This window comes from Gymnoscopelus braueri (assembly GCF_963280865.1).
Source record: "Gymnoscopelus braueri genome assembly, chromosome: 20".
Lineage (NCBI taxonomy): Eukaryota > Metazoa > Chordata > Actinopteri > Myctophiformes > Myctophidae > Gymnoscopelus > Gymnoscopelus braueri.
The window spans coordinates 34627203-34643465 of record NC_137622.1 but is presented as its reverse complement, the minus strand read 5'-3'; the positions used below and the strand labels follow the sequence as shown (position 1 = coordinate 34643465).

The 16263-nt window shown below is 41.4% G+C and overlaps 1 protein-coding gene across 1 annotated transcript; it reads left to right on the top strand.

The window, feature by feature from the left end:
- The first annotated feature begins 974 nt into the window (after positions 1 to 974).
- LOC308075396 (uncharacterized protein) lies at positions 975 to 14563 on the top strand. The gene is made up of 22 exons (XM_080415254.1): positions 975 to 1037; positions 3329 to 3829; positions 3967 to 4130; positions 4216 to 4436; positions 4643 to 4745; positions 4830 to 4927; positions 5567 to 5668; positions 5755 to 6030; positions 6565 to 6800; positions 6967 to 7040; positions 7229 to 7530; positions 7827 to 7928; positions 8015 to 8290; positions 8825 to 9060; positions 9201 to 9274; positions 9463 to 9574; positions 10157 to 10256; positions 10559 to 10600; positions 11583 to 11686; positions 12110 to 12226; positions 12390 to 12724; positions 13633 to 14563. Exons 2-22 carry the CDS (start codon positions 3331 to 3333, stop codon positions 13906 to 13908), a joined length of 3849 nt encoding a protein of 1282 aa, XP_080271380.1. The 5' UTR covers positions 975 to 1037; positions 3329 to 3330; the 3' UTR covers positions 13909 to 14563.
- The last annotated feature ends 1700 nt before the right edge of the window (positions 14564 to 16263 follow it).

Below are 16263 nucleotides of genomic sequence, written 5' to 3'. Positions count from 1 at the left end.
AGTATTTTCACTGGACTTTTCCAGTCCTATTCTGCCCCCAAGTGGCAGACAAGAAAAGTCCCTGGCATGTTAAATCTTCAGCATGGGCCCACTGACTGATCAGATTCCTTCCTTCCATCCCTCCTTCCTTCCTTCCTTGCATTTCTCTTTAATTTGTGATGTCATGCTGTAGAAGAGCTGTTTTTTTGTGAATGTTTATTTACGTTTTATGTTGTGTATGTTGCAACTTTGTATCCTAAACAGGGCTCCCTCGTAAAAGAGATCTTGTCGATGGGATTTTCACCTGTATAAATATAAAAGGTCAAATAAAAAATAACCGCATTCGCATTTAGTGAGTGAGAACTGTTCCATAACTGAGCGCCCCTGAACTTGATAGAAAATTGATACAGACCAGTACAGAATGTTGGTGAACATTAAGGCAAGGCCGTCCAGTGTGGCCAGAGGTATAAGAAAAGTGCCGTTTTCAGACAATACTGGACATTATACGCACACGTTCAGGGAGACCCCCTCTACAACACCACACTCCGGAGAGGTGTAAATTGAAAAGTGGCGGGCCGTCCAGTGAGGTCAGGGGTCAGAAAAGGGCCATTTTCAGTGCATAGCCTTTACAAATTGGACGCTGGACACGAGACGGCTCTTTGCCGTGGCACTTGTGACATACGCACACGTTCAGGGAGACCCCCTCTACAACGCCACACTCTCCGCTAAGCGGGAGAGGTGTATTTTGAAAAGTGGCGGGCCGTCCATGGCCGACATGTTTCTGAGGACAAAATGATGTGTGTCCATTACTGTCATGGAGCAGTTTGTTTTCTGTTCAAAATACCTGAGGTTGCAGTGAGTCACTTGTCACAAACTTGCTTTTCTTGCTTCTCAGGAAGGAGTTTCAAGCTATATATAGTAGTGCACAGTGGATTTGTAGTGGGTGGGACACCTCGCCCCCGCTCTGCATTCCCAAAGCTCGCGCTGTTGGAGCTGTTTTCTCAGTTTGAAGTTGATCTACTGGCTGCTGAATGAACCAGATACAGACAGGAAACAGGGTGAGTTTGTTCATTTAATCAGTGGTTTAATGCACTGACTCATGTCAAGGACCCCATATTGATATGTATTATTTGGCCATAGACTCTAATCTGATAATATTTGCTGCCAGGTACATCCATAAGAGAACAATATTTTTCAACATTTTTTGAATATAGCAAATCTATAAGCTCACAACGTGTCACAATGCCAGTAGGTTCAGGCATGGCCATAAAAAGAGGTTTTGGACACTGTTTCTGTTTCCAGTGGTTGACTTTTCTACACAACGATCCTGTGTAGTAGCTATTGTTATGAGTAGACCTGATGAATTTTATAATAGTGGCATTTAGTTGAGGTGTTGTTGCAACCAGCATACTACATGTTGTACCTACTTGACAGCTAGCCCCTTTCGGAACCTTGAATCCCTTTTTAGTGTGGTTGCAACCGCCCTAACAGGGCAACCAGACTATAGTACTCTTCTTACTTTATTTATTTGCAGTTTCTTACAGTTTATTTTTCCCAATTTCGTGCCATATGTCAAATTGACCGGCTTCAACGGGAATCGATGGCTAACTCATTTGCTAATAGATTGGTGACATGGTTTAATTGATATTGATTTATTAGTGCATTAAATGTCCCCATCGACTTTAATGGGAAAATGAAAAAACTCCCATTCAAGTATTTTTTTCTCAGAAGCCGTAAGGGCTAGAGTTACAAGACCTAGAGGGGAGGTTCATAGTTTATTGCAAAATTATTAAAAAAAGAATTACACCAGTCGGCCCCGTGGTGGCGCTATAACAGCCCACTTTACCTTTTGGCCTATAACTCTTGAACCGTAGGTGGTAGAATAAAAACATATTTTCCTTTGGATTTCTTGGGTCATGACACAACTCCCCATGTAGGCCACGCCCATTTCCGCCATTTTGAATTTTCTTCAAAACACAAAACACAAAAATCGGTACACATGACCTCTGGACCCATGGGATAAACATAGCCAAGCGGAACTTTGATAGTCCATACCGTTCGTCCGTAATTGGCTTCCAAAGTTAGCGGGAGAGGCCTGTTTTACAAAAAATGCCAAAAAGCACGAACAAAACGTTCGGTCAATCTCAAATTTGAATCACATGTCAAGGGTGGTTCACTCAAGAAATCCACTAAAGTATTTCCACTTTGATCCATAGAGGGCGCCACAAATGCACAAAATGTAACCGTTTGATCCAAAAACATGATTTTTGGGGGCATCACTCCTCTCAAAATGAAAAGCAAGTGATCTCAGGAGTGAGGTGACAATATGATTGGCCCGTTACATTTGTGAGAGGGGCCTATTTATTTAGTGGGAGGGGCCTATTTCTTAAAAGCAAAACGCCACGTATCACGAACGCAGGATCCGATCAGCACCGAATTCGAATGGCACGTCGCGCGGCCTCCGACGGTATTCCTCCCGCCGTATTCCTCGAGTCCCGGCTGCCGCGACCCGCGACCGGCGTCGGCGCAACCACACTTTGCAATTTCCCAGAATTGCGAAAATTCTAGTTTATATTTGGGAAGGCGGTATCCAGGGTCCCTTTTGACAGTCAGTCCACTCTCCCTGGTACCCGCTGGTACCAGTGTCTGGTCCCGGACAAATATAACGTTGCTTAAGTGTTGCAGAGATTTTTGAAAGATACCCCCAAATGCAGTAGGCTCCCACGGAAACGTGCGTTGATTGGCGCTAATCGGCGTTGCCATTAAACATGTTTAATCCATATTTTAAAATGTAGTTTTGCTCTCTCTGGAGCACCATGTCCCGCCTCCCCCGTTTTGTGATTGACTGGAGGAGCGGCATGGAGCGCGGAAGAGAAGAAAACTTAATTTTAAAATATGGATTAAACATGTTTAATGGCAGCCCGATCAACCTATGTTTCCGTGGGAGCCTACTGCATTTGGGGGTATCTTTGAAAAATCTCTGCAACACTTAAGCAACGTTATATTTGTCAGAGACCAGACAGTGGTACCAGCGGGTACACGGGACAGTGCATTGACTGTCAAGGGACCCTGGATACCACCTTCCCAAATATAAAAAAGGTATTATGGGTTCCGAAAGGGGCTACTTGACAGCCTGCATTGTCTCATGTTTCTGGGAAAAAGTCTCAAATCAAATCTGTACATCTGTACAGAATCAGATGTATGAAATAAGCTTTTCAGCCTTCTTGTGTCTATACCTTTGACTGTATGCACCTGTACTCACTTTGATGATTTTGTAAAAATAAAATAATTCTATCTATTAATATAATACATAATTTATTTGTCTCCCCATAGCTGTTCTGAAATAAAGACATGGATCCACCACCACCCCCACGACGGAAATGGCGTCCAGTCAGTAAAAGGTGGAGACAACAGTTAGAGAAGCTTGCGTACGCTGACAAAGTTGTCAAAGTTGGAAGTTTTGAGTTTGTGAATGATAAACTATTCCGCATAGCAAAGGGAAGTGATGGAACTGAGGTGTTCTTGGGGTTAAGAGATGATGGCACTGAAGTGGCAGTGAAGAGAATGTCTAAATCCAACTATGAGGTGCTGCAGAACGAGGAAAACCTTTTGAGTCTTCCAGAGCTTGATGATCCCTCAATTGTACGATATCTGGGCTTTGTAGAGGATGAGAACTTTGGATACCTTGTTCTTCAGTTATGTGAATACACACTGGAAGAACACATCATAAATACAGGTTTTGAACTGAAGAAGCATCTGGCAAAGCAGGTTCTCACAGGTTTAACAATACTCCATTCTCAGAATCCTCCAATTCTCCACCGGGACATCAAGCCCCAGAATGTCTTAATTGGTAAGCTACAGAAGCCAAATTAAACAAGCAGATAAAGTCAGAGATTTAGGCACCATTCACTGAATTTATATTGATTAATCTAAATCCAAACCCTTTCATTGGATTTTATTATAATACCTACTCTGTTTGCCCTGCAGATATTAAGGGGAGGGCCAGATTGGCTGATTTTGGAATAAGCAGACAGTTGCTCCAAGGACAAACAACACACCTCACAAGCAGTGCTGGAACAAGATGCTGGAAGGCAAAGGAGACCTTGGATGATGATAAACGTGTACCGTATAAACGCAGCACTGACATCCAGGTTTGTTCCTATTCCGCATCACAACAATTAAATCAATGAGTAACACATGCATTACTGTCACTACATGTTTACATTCATTCTAAAGGTGGCTGGGATGTTGAACTATTACATCTTGTCTGGAGGACAACATCCATTTGGCAGAGGATTTGACTGTGAATTTAACATTTACAGTGGTAAGTATAATTTAAAAGATATTCAGGATGAGGTTGCCAAAGATCTCATCGAGAGGATGATCAATGAAGACCCAACGAAAAGACCTAAAGTGGAGGAATGCTTGGCTCATGCCTTCTTCTGGTCAGACAAAAGGTACAAGAAACAGGCAAACATTTTCTGTTGCCAAACAGTGCTTTTTAATCCACTCAAGTCACTGACATATCAATGATATTTGTAATTGATGGCTTAATCGAAACCCCATCTCATCTTTAACAGTAATTAAGTAAAGTATGTTTTCTGCCCTATGTGTTTTAAGTGCATTGTTTTTTTGCTGCATTATTTTGTTCGATTTCTTCCAGGAGAGTAGAGTACTTGGTTGGAAAACAAAAGATTATGCAAACGATGAGTCCATGGCAGTATCCTATGACTTTATTTACACTATGCAACAGATGGAAAGACAAGGTGACTAAACGTCATTTGGGTTCACGTCTGTCTTTATGTCCACTAGGCCGGTATATTTGATCTTTAAGTTCCTTGGTTTTCCAGTTGCCACCTGATGTGGTTCAGAAGATGGAGGGCAAGGAGAGCTACGCTGACAATCGATTAGGATTGCTGAGCTTCATATGCAATCATCATGTGTACTAGTAAGTTGAATAGGTTTAAAAATAACACAATCTCCACATGCACTTTGAATAGGTTTGAAAATAACACAATCTCCACATGCACTAGTAAGTTGAATAGGTTTAAAAATAACACAATCTCCTCATGCACTAGTAAGTTGAATAGGTTTAAAAATAACACAATCTCCACATGCACTAGTAAGTTGAATAGGTTTAAAAATAACACAATCTCCACATGCACTAGAACAGTAAGTTGAATATGATTTACAAATAACACAAAGTGTAGCCGCTTCTGCCCTTTCTTTGGGTTGAAAAAGTCAAAGGCCAAGGCCATAATCACAACAGAGATAACATTGGCATCCCAACCTGAAAATGTATTTTCTGTTAGTTTACTAAAGAGCTGGAGAGACAGGGAGACCCCTGTTACTGAACAAACACACTATATCAATGATTACTATCACAATGAATATAGGTGTGTTTTCAGAAGAGATTTGAAGGAGAGCGCTGATTGGCTTAGTCTCAGATCCTCAGGGAGGGCTTTCCAAAGCCTAGTGGACCGGGCCCCAAAAGCTCCGATCACTCTGAGGCGGGTCGTAGGAACATCCAAGAGAGCCTTACCTGATAGCTGTGATTACTAAAATCATTATCGTTGTCTGTTCACAGTGCTGAGGATGCTGCTGCTATTCACCTGTTGAAGATGTTTCCTGGTCTGTTTGAAAGTGTCTACATGTTTGGTGTAGAAGATCTAAGCTGGGAAACACAGAGGTACACTTAGTGTTTAACATTACATTATTCCATCATTATGCCTGAGATTACCATTGATTTACCCAAATGTGTCAAAACTCTGTCAGGACCTTTTACACAGCCAAGGACGTCTCGGGTCTCTGGATGTCTGAGAGATCCAGAGGAGGAGGAGGAGGAGGAGCGATGAAGCTTCCTACGGCGTCCTACCTGAAAGGCACCTTCAGCCTCCCTGGCATCCCAACCTGGAACGACACCTGGTACAGACCTCTATTCACTTCTGTTCGTCCCATGCCACAAGAGAGGCTGCAGCCTGCACGAGACTGGCCCGAGACTTGCTCCATGAGGGCCGAGACCAAGACGGTGGAGGAAAGTGGCTCCACTAGGTAGGCAACCCAGCCTGGCGGAGATCTGCACTCAGAGTTGCACTATTATTATTATTATTATTGTTTCTTTTGTCCTGCCTCTCACATCTTGTCTCCTTGGTCAGCTGCCATGTCACCGATGCCTAAATCTGCCCCTGGGCCTGTACTAGAACTAGTAATCAACTGTAATATAAAACAATGTGTGAGAATGAATGACACTAAGCTGAAACTGCATTGTACAAAGCACTACAATGTACCTTGTTGAACCACAGCCTCAGAATGGATGTTGTACTGCTGATCAAAGTGCATCACAACATCACTGTGTCCTTGATGAGCAGCCATCAGACAATACTAATAACATTCAAATCACAATACTTTAAAATACTTTTAAAATAACAAGGATACCTGCCTTCACCCTGCCTCTTCCCAATGTCAAGGTCATAGCATTCACATGTCATAAAAAAAGATAGTTATAATGGATAACTAACCTAACTAATTAAATAACTATCCTAACTAATCTTTATCATCATCCTTGTCTTCGTCTGTGCTGACAAGAGAGGACAGGAAGCCAAGGCTCAAGGTGAAGAAACGGCCCAGAGAGGAAGAAACGATCCTGACAGTTTGGCCCTCGACAAGTGATCTCAGCGAGGATGGACAGCCGAAGCTCATCCAGGCTCCTGCTGCCATGCAGCCCCGATCTGCAGCCACCGCAGTAACACAGAGGGTGGGGCCTTCGGGGGCCACGGGGGTCCCTGTGGCCCCTGCTCTAATCACAGCAGAGCCTCTGAAGTGTAAGAACTTACTTTTCACCGTGATCAAGCTGGTGACTAATTCAAAAGAGCTGGTTAAGAACCTGCTTTGAGGCCAAGATTGAGGCAGAGGAATTCACCAGCTGGATGTACATTTACAATGTACTTGTTTAAAGTAAATGTACAATTTTCATTTCTCTCTCTGTAGTCTTGAAGCCAGAGCAGAAGCATCAGTCTCTTATGGTCACCTCAGATGACTTCCTACTTCCTCCAGTTCCTCCTGTACGTATTCAAACTACATTTAATAACACATCTAATATTATTGCAAAGAAATGTCCTAGTGATGTGAGGGAAGGACTTATGAATAATTAATGAGCCAAATGTCAAACAAGAAAGACAGGCACCGTGCCGAGTTGCTCCTAAGCGGGGGAATAGAATCTGAATCTGTATGTTTTATTGTCACATCACAGGTTCACAGGTTTCCAGCAGCGAGTCAGCAGGTGCAGCAGCAGATGATCAAGTCCATGCACCAGGAGTTCCCCTTCCCGCCCAGCTACGGTACCAGTACAGGCCTGGCCTCGCCACCACCCTCCCCCAGACCCCTCTCCCCCCCCAGCCAGGCTGAGCAGTCAGCCTGGGTGACTGCTTTCTGTCTCTCAGGAATGAGCCCCCTGCTCTCCCCCCAATCCCTGATGATGGGCCAGGGCACCACGCCATCCCAGGGCTCCTCTGATATGATTGGCTGTCCACAGGCCAACGTGGGAGGCAACAGGTGAGAATAAAGTGACTAAGTGTCAATTATCAGAAAATAATAAACTGTGTTCTGTATAACGTTCTATAAACAAATGCACTGCTCACAGTCTGCAGTCTGGCTGGCAGAGGTTCTATCCTTCATACAATTGCTCAGAAAGTGATCTTCATTGTATAAATAACACAATCTCCACATGCACTAGTAAGTTGAATAGGTTTAAAAATAACACAATCTCCACATGCGGGTCGTAGGAACATCCAAGAGAGCCTTACCTGATAGCTGTGATTACTAAAATCATTATCGTTGTCTGTTCACAGTGCTGAGGATGCTGCTGCTATTCACCTGTTGAAGATGTTTCCTGGTCTGTTTGAAAGTGTCTACATGTTTGGTGTAGAAGATCTAAGCTGGGAAACACAGAGGTACACTTAGTGTTTAACATTACATTATTCCATCATTATGCCTGAGATTACCATTGATTTACCCAAATGTGTCAAAACTCTGTCAGGACTTTTTACACAGCCAAGGACGTCTCGGGTCTCTGGATGTCTGAGAGATCCAGAGGAGGAGGAGGAGGAGGAGCGATGAAGCTTCCTACGGCGTCCTACCTGAACGGCACCTTCAGCCTCCCTGGCATCCCAACCTGGAACGACACCTGGTACAGACCTCTATTCACTTCTGTTCGTCCCATGCCACAAGAGAGGCTGCAGCCTGCACGAGACTGGCCCGAGACTTGCTCCATGAGGGCCGAGACCAAGACGGTGGAGGAAAGTGGCTCCACTAGGTAGGCAACCCAGCCTGGCGGAGATCTGCACTCAGAGTTGCACTATTATTATTATTATTATTGTTTCTTTTGTCCTGCCTCTCACATCTTGTCTCCTTGGTCAGCTGCCATGTCACCGATGCCTAAATCTGCCCCTGGGCCTGTACTAGAACTAGTAATCAACTGTAATATAAAACAATGTGTGAGAATGAATGACACTAAGCTGAAACTGCAATGTACAAAGCACTACAATGTACCTTGTTGAACCACAGCCTCAGAATGGATGTTGTACTGCTGATCAAAGTGCATCACAACATCACTGTGTCCTTGATGAGCAGCCATCAGACAATACTAATAACATTCAAATCACAATACTTTAAAATACTTTTAAAATAACAAGGATACCTGCCTTCACCCTGCCTCTTCCCAATGTCAAGGTCATAGCATTCACATGTCATAAAAAAAGATAGTTATAATGGATAACTAACCTAACTAATTAAATAACTATCCTAACTAATCTTTATCATCATCCTTGTCTTCGTCTGTGCTGACAAGAGAGGACAGGAAGCCAAGGCTCAAGGTGAAGAAACGGCCCAGAGAGGAAGAAACGATCCTGACAGTTTGGCCCTCGACAAGTGATCTCAGCGAGGATGGACAGCCGAAGCTCATCCAGGCTCCTGCTGCCATGCAGATCCGATATGCAGCCACCGCAGCAACACAGAGGGTGGGGCCTTCGGGGGCCACGGGGATCCCTGTGGCCCCTGCTCTAATCACAGCAGAGCCTCTGAAGTGTAAGAACTTACTTTTCACCGTGATCAAGCTGGTGACTAATTCAAAAGAGCTGGTTAAGAACCTGCTTTGAGGCCAAGATTGAGGCAGAGGAATTCACCAGCAGGAAGTAAATGTACAATTTTCATTTCTCTCTCGGTAGTCTTGAAGCCAGAGCAGAAGCATCAGTCTCTTATGGTCACCTCAGATGACTTCCTACTTCCTCGAGTTCCTCCTGTACGTATTCAAACTACATTTAATAACAAATCTAATATTATAGCAAAGAAATGTCCTAGTGATGTGAGGGAAGGACTTATGAATAATTAATGAGCCAAATGTCAAACAAGAAAGACAGGCACCGTGCTGAGTTGCTCCTAAGCGGGGGAATAGAATCTGAATCTGTATGTTTTATTGTCACATCACAGGTTTCCAGGTTTCCAGCAGCGAGTCAGCAGGTGCAGCAGCAGATGATCAAGTCCATGCACCAGGAGTTCCGCTTCCCACCCAGCTACGGTACCAGCTGGGTACCGGTAACAGGTACAGTACAGGCCTGGCCTCGCCACCACCCTCCCCCAGACCCTTCTCCTCCCCTCTCTCCCCAGCCTGCCCCCCCCCCATCTTAAGTTAATAATCAGGGTTTAGTTGTAGTTCACCATCCTACTCTGTCTGTGTGGATATATTATGTCTCCAGTCACACGGTGTCACATGATTTTTCATAGTCTCGCTCATATCCTTTATGTGGTCCGAGTCACGTAACACATCCTACACCTAACCTCTAGATCATAACGCTACAGTCAGTCAACTTATATTTGTAATCATCCCTGAAATCCAATCATAATGTTGCCGTTGCCAAATATTTTGTAGGAAAATAGAAAGTACATGAATTTGAAGAATTTGAAAATTGTCAAACAATAGAACAATATCCTTTAAAAAGTCAAATGAAAGATAAGGTAAAAACCAAGGAACTATAGTAACACCACTGAAAAGTAATAGCTGCAAACCTCACAAGATGGCGCTCTCCATTGAACTCAATGGAGGGGAGGGTGGCCATGTTGATAGCATTCAGTAAAGTGAGTGGTACCTTAGCCTGGCTGACAGCTCTCTGTCTCTCCGCTGCAGGTATGAGCCCCCTGCTCTCCCCCAAATCCCTGATGATGGGCCAGGGCACCACGCCCTCCCAGGGCTCCCCTGATATGATTGGCTGTCCACAGGCCAACAGGTGAGAATACAGTCACTAAGAGTCAATTATCAGAAAATAATAAACTGTGTTCTGTATAACGTTCTATAAACAAATGCACTGCTCACAGTCTGCAGTCTGGCTGGCAGAGGTTCTATCCTTCATACAATTGCTCAGAAAGTGATCTTCATTGTCGTTATAGTTGTTTTAAAAACCTACCTTTTTAACAAAGCATTTTCTTAGTTTTATCCTTAGGTTTTACCAGACAAATTACTGAAAAATAATAGATTATTTCTCTTACAAAAATCATGTATTTTTTTAACAACTGTATTTTCTCTGTGAAGGCCTTATGTGCCACAAGGCACGAAGTGGATAGGTAAGGTAAGGTAAGGTATTTTCTCTTATCCTCTTTTCAATATATATGAAATTAAATAATGCATTTTTATTCATGAGGTACATACATTAACTGTAAGGTACACATTAAGGCATATACTTTTTTTCTTTGTAAAATAATAACTTTAAATATATTTTTTCTTAAAATGAAACAAATTGATTTTAAAACATATATCCCAGATGAAATAAATACATTATAAAGAAAACCTTTTCAAATAAACAAACTAAGGCTTAGCCTTTGTTCCAAGCTTGGGATTTACATGTTTTTTATTTGTATTTTATCTATGCTACATTCTCAGCATACAGGAACACACACAAAACAACACATTTGTGTAATAAGGGAAACTTACTACTGATAGGCTTCTAATGAAAACAGGAGCGCCTCAGTGTGTCATCAGAGTTTAATGAATAATAATCTAATTGAATAATTTAACAATTGTATCAGACCGCTGACGACGTCAAACTCCTTTCAACACTGTTTTTCAGATATATTTCATTGATATTAATCAATTCATTCTCATCTAAGCTCTCATTTGGAGCATCTCAGTGCCCTACAGAGCAAGGGCGTACCGTCATAGAGGCCAATGGGGCCATGGCCCGGTCTGGAAAACTCTGCTCCCCTATTTTTTTATATAATTTAATATAATATTAATCTCAGTAAACGCTATAGTTTGGACCATTCATCAATCAAATAAACATGTTTACCTCTTTATGCAGCGCTAGCTCCTAGTTGTTTAGATTTCATAGTCTGAGCAGTGAGTGACAACAGAATGCAGGCAGAATAGACAGCGAACAATGAAGGGAGTCTAACTAGATTGCGCCCTCTGCTGTTTGCATCGTGATACATTTTTTTATTTCACCGCTTTAAATCGTCACCAGTTTGATCATTATATGCCTACATAAAAAATATAATACTTAACTAACTAATTAACTAATTAACTCATCTTCATCATTGTCTTCCTCTGTGCCAACAAGAGAGGACAGGAAGCTGGAGGTGAAGAAACGCCACAGAGAAGAAGAAAGAGACCAGAGAGACAGAAACAGCCCACAGAGGAAGAAACATAGACACCACGTTAAGGGTAGGCCCCTACTACTGGCCCCTAGTGTAGAGCCCAGAGAGAGAGAGAGAGAGGATGCCAATTAATTCCTCCCCACACACATTTGTGTGTTGTCACTGCTGTCGTATCCTACTGGCTCACCTGCCAGTGAGGAGCCCCCACCAGGAGGACGTAGAGTCTTCGTCCTACTCCTCCCGCCCAACACTCCCGCTGACAGGTGCCGCTCCAAGTGTCGCTACTCTTGACTAGATTTGAACTTATTGCTTTGTTTAACTTGTGTTTTTAACTTGAATGTAAAGCACTTTGAACTGCATTTGTCTGAAAGGTGCTCTATAAATAAAGATTATTATTATAATATTATAAATGGTGGGCCAAATAGGGTACATATAATACATTTTATGAATAAAGATTATTATTATAATATAATAAATGTTTTTTACCCAGTGTTTGTGCGACCACCAGGAAGAGGAGAGGACAGGAATAGGAAGAAAACACATTGTAGAACACTTGCTACAAACCCCATGGATGGCCAGGGCATGGGCATAAACAAGAAATTGAAGGGTATACATTTTGTTCTGATCGTGCATGTTCAAATCATGTACTGTAAACATTATCTCGGACCGTTTTCCAAAGCATACATTTGGGCTGTTCTTTACTATTTCTTTTTACATTTTGGAAAGAGAAAAAAAAATCAATTTAACATGAATGTGCCCACAATGTTTAGGTTCCCTCTGGACCTGTAAACATCACGAGCAGACGAAGAAGCAGCCTCTCCCCCCCAGGCCAGTTTCTCTACAGCATGATGGTGACGAAGGAGCAGGAGAAGTTTGTAGACGGTTTCGTCAAAGCTCTGGGCGACCCCCACAAGCAGAACCATCTGAACGTGCAGCCTCAACCGGGTCCAGATCCATCGCCTCCTGTCACCGCCGTCCTACCGGATCTGCCACCGGTCTACACCAGCCTAAACGGCTACGCAACCAGCGTAGTGCACCTCCCCACCATCATCATCACCACCCGACAACGAAGATTGACGAGCCTCAAACGGTCCCTGACGTCCAGGTCAGTGGAGGACAACGTTGATACACCATGATATTTATAGTATAGAAACATCCAATACACCATGATATTTATAGTATAGAAACATCCAATACACCATGATATTTATAGTATAGAAACATCCAATACACCATGATATTTATAGTATAGAAACATCCAATACACCATGATATTTATAGTATAGAAACGTCCAATACACCATGATATTTATAGTATAGAAACATCCAATACACCATGATATTTATAGTATAGAAACACCCAATACACCATGATATTTATAGTATAGAAACATCCAATACACCATGATATTTATAGTATAGAAACACCCAATACACCATGATATTTATAGTATAGAAACATCCAATACACCATGATATTTATAGTATAGAAACATCCAATACACCATGATATTTATAGCATAGAAACGTCCAATACACCATGATATTTATAGTATAGAAACGTCCAATACACCATGATATTTATAGTATAGAAACATCCAATACACTATGATATTTATAGTATAGAAACATCCAATGCACCATGATTTTTATAGTATAGAAACATCCAATACACCATGATATTTATAGTATAGAAACATCCAATACACCATGATATTTATAGTATAGAAACCACTGTATTCTGCTAGTGAAACACGGTATGTTATTGGTGAACCTGTCAAAGATGCTTGTTGCTGACTATGACAAGAAAAGAAAAGTATTTTAATGGACCTCTTCTTTTGACAATGATCCTCTTGAGAAATTTTAAACACAGAAGCTCTATATTTCAACCATAAAATGGAGCCAACAGGATTATTCTTTTGCAATAACAATAATAAAGACATGAAGTAGATTAATCAAAAACTGATGATGATTCTTACAGAGAATAAAGATTTCTATTTTCATCACACACAGAGTCGTCCAGAAGAGAGACTGTCTGCTGTGCGGAGCAGCTTCATCAAAGGTATTTCTCAAGGCAGTCTCAAAATTATCCTCGACAAACTTTTGGACGAGAAGGTGTTAAACTACTCTGAGCTGGAAGAGGCCAACGCCATGCAGGTGAAAAGTGATACGGCACGTTTTGTCATCGACGCGGTGACGAACAAAGGATCTGCTGCACGTTCAATCATGATAAAGATTCTCTGTGAGATCGACCCATACCTCTCTGAACATCTTGGGTTGAAGGATTGACTTGTACCGATGCACTTAAAATAGCTCCAGTGTCTAGGTGAATATGTGCTTCTTTTTTTCTTTCTTAAGATTTAGAAGACAAGTTGGACATTGTTCATCTTTTTTATGACACCGTCATCTCTAGAGCAACTTCAACGTTAATGAGCAATGGCGGGTACGATGCCTTACTCATGGTCGCTTCAACAGGATGCTGTGTCCCAGAGACACTTCATGTTTTTACTTGAAGATAATTTGACCAAAACATTGTACTGTTCCCTTTAAAACCGGGAAAGCGTCTGTGTCATTTTAGACTTTAGCGTTGGCTATTCAAAAATATCAGATGTACAAGCTCGCAGCGCGTCACTTCATATATATATTTTTTGTATTTTTGATTTTTTTTGAAAAATCTTGAAAGTGTGACAACTGCTGATTCAGAAGAGTAGAATAGGCCTCAGGTCTTAGTGGGTTCAAATAAATTGTTTAACCAAAACATTGTACTGTAATATCGTTCTGTGAAGACACAAGCATCTAAACCACTAGCCTAAAGGGGAATTCCCCCTTGTTCCGGGGAGATATTAGTCTTTTTCTCATCAGGCAGAGGCTCTGAGACATTACTGCTACACTGTACACAGGACAACTGCTTTTTATACATGAATAAAAATAAAAGGTTTTGTAAGTGAAGACAATGTGCAGGACTGCTTTGTTTTTCTACTTCATTATAAATATGATATGTGTTGATGAGTAGTGGTTTCATTGTAAATATGATACATCATTGGGTTAATTAATCTGTTTCATTATAAATATATGTGTTCACACTCTACTTAACAGTGACCTCTATTAGATAGAGTTGACCCAAAGTGACACCAAGTGGCCAAAGTAGGTGCAAACACCCTGATTTTTACTATATATTTTACTATATTACAAAAACAAATACAAATGACTCGTTTTTTACTGATATTTTCAGACATCATTTCAAATGAAAACATTTCATTTAGATCAAGACTTTTTTGCAAACCTACTAAACAATGCTGCTGGAAACACACAGCTCTGAAATCCCTACATTCTCTTGCAAGATTTAAGAATGACTTCATATTATGGCTCCACCTGAACAGGTCCTATAGATCTACTATAAGATCTGAACACTAACTGGTCATAGTTAGATCTTAGTGTCCTATGTATTGCTCCAAACTTTATATGTAAGGATACATGTTTCTATGTTTCGTGGTTGTTTGTGCAGTTTGTTGCATGTTCTATGTCTGAAAGTGGAACCACAATGGAAACATTTTTGTGTATAAATCCACAGTTAGTGTTTTCCTAAATTGTCGTGATTTTGTTTTAACTGCCAATTTGATTGAATACTTTATTAACAAAAAAAAGCACAAAGGTACAGTTTCATACAAAAGGATGTTGAACCAAGAAAGCACTATGGCTTGTTTCCATGCGTCCTGTAAATAGTATAAAGTGATCTATCTATCTATCAGTCTATCTATTCATTCTATCTACGAAAACATGACTGTGATCAAATATCTTCCATTTTATCTGCATGAGGATGTTTTTTAGAATTCCAGGTTCCTGGAAAATTCACAGAACATTCATAGTAAAAGACGAAGACGACGCAGTACCAGAATTCAATAGGTCACAGATTTCAATGTAACAGACCGGAAATCTCAACAAGAATCGGGTCACTTCCTGAACGTCGCAGAAATCGATAGGTTACTAGTTTCAATGTAACAGGCCAGAAATATCAACAAGAATCGGGTTAATTCCTTCTTGAACTCACAGAAATCGATAGGTCACCGATGTCATTGTAACACCTGTGAAAGCAGTGCCCGGATGGTTGTAGTGACGCAATGACCACAGACAACCACAGGAGGGCGCTAATGTGACGTGATCATTACAAACAGACGCACAAGTGCATGTTGTCCCAGTGCTCTGGTTCAGTGTTGCCATGGCTGCTTGCTTATTATAAGCGGTTTTGGGCATGCTTTTCTGTAGTTGCTTGTAAATATGGTTGTGGGTTGTGTTTTTTGGGGGGCTTGTTTGTAAAGTGTAGTTGCTTTAATATTTGGGCTTGTTTCCGAATTGTTGTTTAAGCAATAATTAAGGATCCCCAAAGTGTTTCTGTAGCGCAGACCCCCATCTGAAAACATTTTGTGCCAGTAACGGTCCCCCATACCAGATTTGTTGTTAAAATGTTAAAAAAAAACATTCCAAATATATATATTTTTAAAAATCAAGATAAATAAATGAATAGCAGATCTACAAGCTCACAATGCGTCGAATTGTGAGCTTGTAGATTGTTTTAATCTCTTACGTTTTTAAATCTGCTATTTTCAAATAGGGTTAAAGTGTTCATGTGGCCTGTAAAAGATCCAT